Source organism: Penaeus vannamei, chromosome 37 (assembly GCF_042767895.1).
Source record: "Penaeus vannamei isolate JL-2024 chromosome 37, ASM4276789v1, whole genome shotgun sequence".
Classification (NCBI taxonomy): domain Eukaryota; kingdom Metazoa; phylum Arthropoda; class Malacostraca; order Decapoda; family Penaeidae; genus Penaeus; species Penaeus vannamei.
This window is the reverse complement of record NC_091585.1, coordinates 28,257,870-28,265,369: the sequence shown is the minus strand read 5'-3', so window position 1 is coordinate 28,265,369 and position 7,500 is coordinate 28,257,870. Positions and strand designations below refer to the sequence as shown.

Here is a 7,500-nt window from a genome sequence, read left to right as displayed (position 1 = left end):
GGTTAATTAAATACATCTCTTGTATTGTGAAGATATTATGAATTTTCATAAATACAGATGCAGAAATAAAGGCATATCTTGTCTACATATCTGATAGATATACATTTAACTATCAATTTGCTCGGTTGATATGTATGTCTAGACTGATGAATATGCATTTATTTCTTTATTTGTGCATGTCAAGTATAGAAAAATTCTAACAAACCGGCCCCATGACTGCTAATATGTCGCCCAACATATCCGTACTATGATGTTCCTGAATGATTTAACGACTTGTTACCCAATTTATCAGTCTTATTAATGTTCCCACCGTGTTTTGTCACTGATGTGGACGCAGCTTTAATGTCTCTCCGTGTATGTGTGCCTTTGCAAACCACATGTATGTACGCATTACTTAGAAACACTTACAAAATCAAAGACCTGAAAAAAACAAACACCGAGGGTAATACTCAAATACTTACACAGACATGAATACTTACATAAGAATGTATTGGCGGAACACACATACTTACACAATTACAGACACTTACATGTACTTGCATGCCACAGCAGATATTCAGCCGCAATGTAGGCCTATACTTACACAGTGTCATAATAAGTACAATAAATAAACAGTATATAAAATGAAGATTAATTCAGAGCCATTTTAAAATACGAATACTTCCACATCACTCACAAAATATCAATAAGGACTGATTAATTAACGCGTACGGCAGCTGAACGTATTTCTCGTGGTTAGACGTACGGCAAACATAAGCACATTGCGCATAAAAAGTTATTTCCGGGTAATAAATACGTACCTTACCTAACCTAAGCTAGCCTAAGCAAACCGAACTTAATCTAACCTAACTTGACCTAATTGAGAATGACATCATCATCTCGAGTCGAGACGCCGCCATCTTGTTTCTTTCGCCACGCTTGCGCAGGACACCAATCGGAGCTTTTCTGCCGTACTCATAGTCACTTCATTTTTTTTATACGGCGTGGATATTGTTCCGGCACCGGATTTTATAACAGTTTGGCTATTCGTCCGGCATACATGCGCACTAGCAATTTGCGCGCAAAGACACACACGTTCTTGCGCATTAGCCTTGCATACAAACTTTGGCGCTATTTTTGTGTTGTTTATTGTTCATGGCTAAGGGTCGATCATCGATTATGGAATCCTTCAAAGTTGGAACTGAATTTGCCAGGTTTGCTGATGTGAAGGACAGCTTGACCAAATTTCAAGAGGGGATTTTCGCACAGTTTTACGTCAGAGATTCGAGGACTGTTGCTGCGGCTTTGAAGCGTACTCCGGATAAGGAAGTGAAGCCAGAGTTGAAGTACTCCTACTTAGTGTTTTCTTGCATCGGGAAATACGGCAATCGGGAGGGGGTCCGGGACATAGCACCCGCGTCAGGAGGGATTTTTGGTTCGTCAGGAGGGATTTTTGGTTCGTCAGGAGGGATTTTTTGGTTCGTCAGGAGGGATTTTTGGTTCGTCAGGAGGGATTTTTGGTTCGTCAGGAGGGATTTTTGGTTTGTCAGGAGGGATTTTTTGGTTCGTCAGGAGGGATTTTTGGTTCGTCAGGAGGGATTTTGGTTCGTCAGGAGGGATTTTTGGTTCGTCAGGAGGGATTTTTGGTTCGTCAGGAGGGTTTTTTGGTTCGTCAGGAGGGATTTTTGGTTCGTCAGGAGGGATTTTTTGGTTCGTGAGGAGGGATTTTTGGTTCGTCAGGAGGGATTTTTGGTTCGTCAGGAGGGATTTTTTGGTTCGTCAGGAGGGATTTTTGGTTCGTCAGGAGGGATTTTTGGTTCGTCAGGAGGGATTTTTGGTTCGTCAGGAAGGATTTTTGGTTCGTCTGGAGGCATTTTTGGTTCGTCAGGAGGGATTTTTGGTTCGTCAGGAAGGATTTTTGGTTCGCCAGGAGGGATTCTTGCTTCGTCAGGAGGGATTTTTGGTTCGTCAGGAGGGATTTTTGGTTCGTCAGGAGGGATTTTGGTTCGTCAGGAGGGATTTTTGGTTCGTCAGGAGGGTTTGGTTCGTCAGGGAGGGATTTTTGGTTCGTCGGGGAGGGATTTTTAGCGGTTCGTCAGGGAGGGATTTTTGGTTCGTCAGGAGGGATTTTGGTTCGTCAGGAGGGGATTTTGGTTTCGTCAGGAGGGATTTTTGGTTCGTCAGGAGGGATTTTTGGTTCGTCGGGAGAGGGTTTTTTGGTTCGTCAGGAGGATTTTGGTTCGTCAGGAGGGATTTTTGGTTCGTCCAGGAGGGATTTTTGGGTTCGTCAGGAGGGATTTCTGGTTCGTCAGGAGGGATTTCTGGTTCGTCAGGAGGGATTTTGGTTTCGTCAGGAGGGGATTTTGGTTCGTCAGGAGGGATTTTTGGTTCGTCGGGAGGGATTTTGGTTCGTCAGGAGGGATTTTTGGTTTGTCGGAGGGATTTTTTGGTTCGTCAGGAGGGATTTTGGTTCGTCAGGAGGGATTTTGGTTCGTCAGGAGGGATTTTGGTTCGTCAGGAGGGATTTTTGGTTCGTCAGGAGAAGGATTTTTGGTTCCAAAGTCAGGAGGGATTTCTGGTTCGTCAGGAGGGAGTTTTTGGTTCGATCAGGGAGGGATTTTTGAGTTCGTCAGGAGGGATTTTTGGTTCGTCAGGAGGGATTTCTGGTTTCCGTCCGGGAGGGAGTTTTGGTTCGTCAGGAGGGATTTTTGGTTCGTCAGGAGAGGATTTTTTGGTTCGTCAGGAGGGATTTTTGGTTCGTCAAGGGAGGGATTTTTGGTTCGTCAGGAGGGATTTTTGGGTTTGTGAAGGGATTTTTGGTTCGTCCAGGGAAGGGATTTTTGGTTCAGTTAGGAGGGATTTTTTTGGTTCGTCAGGAGGGATTTTTGGTTCGTCAGGAGGGATTTTTGGTTTGTCAGGGATTTTTTGGTTCGTCAGGAGGGATTTTGAGTTCGTCAGGAGGGATTTCTGGTTCGTCAGGAGGGAGAGGGAGTTTTGGTTCGTCAGGAGGGATTCTTGGTTCGTCAGGAGGGATTTTGGTTCGTCAGGAGGGATTTTTTTGGTTCGTCAGGAGGGGATTTTGGTTCTGCGTCAGGAGGGATTTTGGTTTTGTCAGGGATTTTTTGGTTCGTCAGGAGGGATTTTTTGGTTCGTCAGGAGGGATTTTTGGTTCGTCAGGAGGATTTTTGGTTCGTCAGGAGGGATTTTTGGTTTTTGTCAGAGTTTTTTGGTTCGTCAGGAGGGATTTTTGGTTCGTCAGGAGGGATTTTTGGTTCGTCAGGAGGGATTTTTGGTTCGTCAGGAGGGATTTTTTGGTTCGTCAGGAGGGATTTTTGGTTCGTCAGGAGGGATTTTTGGTTTGTCAGGGATTTTTTGGTTCGTCAGGAGGGATTTTTGGTTCGTCAGGAGGGATTTTTTGGTTCGTCAGGAGGGATTTTTGGTTCGTCAGGAGGGATTTTTGGTTTGTCAGGGAGTTTTTGGTTCGTCAGGAGGGAGTTTGGTTCGTCAGGAGGGATTTTGAGTTCGTCAGGAGGGATTTTTGGTTCGTCAGGAGGGATTTTTGGTTCGTCAGGAGGGATTTTTGGTTTGTCAGGGATTTTTTGGTTCGTCAGGAGGGATTTTGAGTTCGTCAGGAGGGATTTTTGGTTCGTCAGGAGGGATTTTTGGTTCGTCAGGAGGGATTTTTGGTTCGTCAGGAGGGATTTTTGGTTCGTCAGGGAGAGGATTTTTGGTTCGTCAGGAGGAAGAGTTTTGGTTCGTCAGGAGGGATTTTTGGTTCGTCAGGAGGGATTTTTGGTTCGTCAGGAGAGGGATTTTTGGTTCGTCAGGAGAGTTTTTTTTGGTTTGTCAGGAGGGATTTTGGTTCGTCAGGAAGGTTTTTGGTTCGTCAGGGAGGGATTTTTTGGTTCGTCAGGAAAGATTTTTGGTTTCGTCAGGAGGGATTTTTGGTTCGTCAGGAGGGATTTTGGTTCGTCAGGAGGGATTTTTGGTTCGTCAGGAGAGGATTTTTGGTTCGTCAGGAGGGATTTTTGGTTCGTCAGGAGGGATTTTTGGTTCGTCAGGAGGGATTTTGGTTCGTCAGGAGGGATTTTTGGTTCGTCAGGGGATTTTTTGGTTCGTCAGGAGGGGATTTTTGAGTTCGTCAGGAGGGATTTTTGGTTCGTCGGGAGGGATTTTGGTTCGTCAGGAGGGATTTTTGGTTTGTCAGGAGGATTTTTGGTTCGTCAGGAGGGATTTTTTGGTTCGTCCAGGAGGATTTTTGGTTTCACGTCAGGAGAGGGATTTTTGGTTTCGTCGAGGAGGGATTTCTGGGTTTCGTCAGGAGGAGTTTTTGGTTTCGTCAGGAGGGGATTTTGGTTCGTCAGGGAGGATTTTTGGTTCGTCAGGAGGGATTTTTGGTTCGTCAGGAGGGATTTTTGTGGTTCGTCGGGAGGGATTTTTGGTTCGTCAGGAGGGATTTTTGGTTCGTCAGGAGGGGATTTTTGGTTCGTCAGGAGGGAGTTTTGGTTCGTCAGGAGGGATTTTTTGGTTCGTCAGGAGGGATTTTTGGTTCGTCAGGAGGGATTTTTTGGTTCGTCAGGAGGGATTTTTGGTTCGTCAGGAGGGATTTTTGGTTTGTCAGGGATTTTTTGGTTCGTCAGGAGGGATTTTTGGTTCGTCAGGAGGGATTTTTTGGTTCGTCGGGAGGATTTTGGTTCGTCAGGAGGGATTTTTGGTTCGTCAGGAGGGATTTTGGTTCTCAGGAGGATTTTGGTTCGTCAGGAGGGGATTTTTGGTTCGTCAGGAGGGATTTTTGGTTCGTCAGGAGGGATTTTTGGTTCGTCAGGAGGGATTTTTGGTTCGTCAGGAGGGATTTTGGGTTCGTCAGGAGGGATTTTTGGTTCGTCAGGAGGGATTTTTGGTTCGTCGGAGGGATTTTTTGGTTCGTCAGGAAGGGTTTCTGGTTCGTCAGGAGGGAGTTTTGGTTCGTCAGGAGGGATTTTGGTTAGTTAAGTAGGAAGATTTTAGGTTTTCGTCAGGAGGGATTTTTGGTTCGTCAGGAGGGATTTTGGTTCGTCAGGAAGGATTTTTGGTTCGTCAGGAGGGATTTTTTGGTTCGTCAGGAGGGATTTTTGGTTCGTCAGGAGAGGGATTTTTGGTTCGTCAGGAGGGATTTTTGGTTCGTCAGGAGAGGATTTTGGTTCGTCAGGAGGGATTTTGGTTCGTCAGGAGGGGATTTTTGGTTCGTCAGGAGGGATTTTTGGTTCGTCCAGGAGGGATTTTTGGTTCGTCAGGGAGGGATTTTTGGTTCGTCAGGAGAGGATTTTTGGTTCGTCAGGAGGGATTTTTGGTTTCGTCAGGAGGGAGGATTTTGGTTCGTCAGGAGAGGATTTTTTGGTTCGTCAGGAGGGATTTTTGGTTCGTCAGGAGGGATTTTTGGTTCGTCAGGAAAAGTTTTGGTTCGTCAGGAGGGATTTTGGTTCGTCAGGAGGGGATTTTTGGTTCGTCAGGAGGGATTTTTGGTTCGTCAGGAGGGGATTTTTGGTTCGTCAGGAGGGATTTTGGTTCGTCAGGAGGGATTTTTGGTTCGTCAGGAGGGATTTCTGGTTCGTCAGGAGGGATTTTGGTTCGTCAGGAGGGATTTTTGGTTCGTCAGGAGGGATTTTTGGTTCGTCAGGAGGATTTTTTGGTTCGTCAGGAGGGATTTTGAGTTCGTCAGGAGGGATTTTGGTTCGTCAGGAGGGATTTTGGTTCGTCAGGAGGGATTTTTTGGTTCGTCAGGAGATTTTTTGGTTCGTCAGGAGGGATTTTTGAGTTCGTCAGGAGGGATTTTTGGTTCGTCAGGAGGGATTTTTGGTTCGTCAGGAGGGATTTTTTTGGTTCGTCAGGAGGGATTTTTGGTTTGTCAGGAGGGATTTTTGGTTCGTCAGGAGGGATTTTTGGTTCGTCAGGAGGGATTTTTGGTTCGTCAGGAGGGTTTTTTGGTTCGTCAGGAGGGATTTTTGGTTCGTCAGGAGGGATTTTTGGTTCGTCTGGAGGCATTTTTGGTTCGTCAGGAGGGATTTTTGGTTCGTCAGGAGGGATTTTTGGTTCGTCAGGAGGGATTTTTGGTTCATACGGCGATCCTACTGGTCGTTCGTGCGTTTAAGAAGCGGTTCACTCGCTCGTTCGTTCGCGCAACACCGCGTCGAATCATCCGTGGCCGAATCCTTCTCTCGGGTTCCTACATCTTTCACTTTCTTTATCATCTGAAATGCTATCCTTGGCTCGGATTTTCAATTTCCCACATTCTTTTGCTCTTTGAAATGCATGGTATGAACGACCCCCCCCCCCTTTCAATTTCCCACATTCTTTGGCTCTTTGAAATGCATGGTATGAACGACCCCCCCCCCAACCCCCGATTCCCCACGGGTCCTATCGAATAGAGATGAAAATCAAAGAAATGTCAAACTGTAGCACACTCTGCATGTATGTCTACTCGGTCCTAAGAATAATTAAAAAATTTGATGATGTGCGTGAAATGACAGACAGAATTATTGACTGTGCGCAAGCGCGAGTGTATGCCGGACGAATAGCCAAAATGTTGTAAAATCCGGTGCCGGAACAATATCCACGGCGTATTTATTTATTTTATTTATTTATTTTTTTAATAACGGGTTGGGTTAAGTTACGTTAGGTTCGTACTTATTACCCGGAAATAACGTTTATATGCGCACGTGCATATACCTGACGTACACCTAACCGCGAGAAATCGTTACAGCGGACATATTAATACGTACATACAGTTTAAGAATTACTTACAAGAAAACTTACGCTCTTAAGTACGGCACGACAAAGATAATAGATTAATATGTAAATAATCGAAAATAGAAGACAATAAAATGAATTTCAGTCATAAGGCTATTTACAAATTTAAACGAGGCTAACGGATTCATATAATTTCTTTCCATTCTCTTTCGGAAAAGATCGAAGAAAAATCAGTTAAACAAGGAGAGATAAAGAATAACAAAGAATCAACTTATGTAACTACTGAATAGATAAATAAATAAGAAATATTCCAGAAAGGTTTGATTACCTCTGACTAAAAATAAAATTTCAATTAAACGTATTTCTCGGCTTTCAAATTGATTAATTACCTGCAATAAAGTTCAAAAGATGAATCAACTATTAATATTTCTCAACAGAGTGTTAAAAACTCACCTTCAAACATGACAAAAACAGGAAAAATAGAAAAGGAAAGAGGATACGTTGTTTTTCTTCTCTCTCGCTATCTCCCTCTTTCGCTTTCCTAAATTCCGTCGAGTAAATTAACGGAATTTGTAAAGTCAAAATACTTCATTCATTTTCTCCCTTTTTTTCCAAGTATTGAGTTTAATGAGTTAAGAAAAGGAAATAGGGATGGATGGATTATAAGTGGTTCTGTTGTAAGGTTATTTTTTTAATGGATGTTTATGATATTTTTTAATGGATTATAAAAGTTTGGAACATTGTGTTTTTAGAAACGGATTTTTCAAATATATTTATCTTTTTTTCTTTTCTTTT

At 43.7% G+C, this 7,500-nt stretch overlaps 1 protein-coding gene across 1 annotated transcript in view; it reads right to left on the bottom strand.

Moving 5' to 3' along the window:
* Positions 1 to 7,249, bottom strand: part of LOC113825478 (ras-responsive element-binding protein 1) — a 23,468-nt gene extending 16,219 nt beyond the window's left edge. The window contains exon 1 of the mRNA XM_070115353.1: positions 7,159 to 7,249. Coding sequence (XP_069971454.1) covers positions 7,159 to 7,168 — 10 coding nt within the window. The 5' untranslated portion in view covers positions 7,169 to 7,249. The remainder of the gene's footprint in view (positions 1 to 7,158) is intronic.
* Between the last annotated feature and the right edge of the window lie 251 nt (positions 7,250 to 7,500).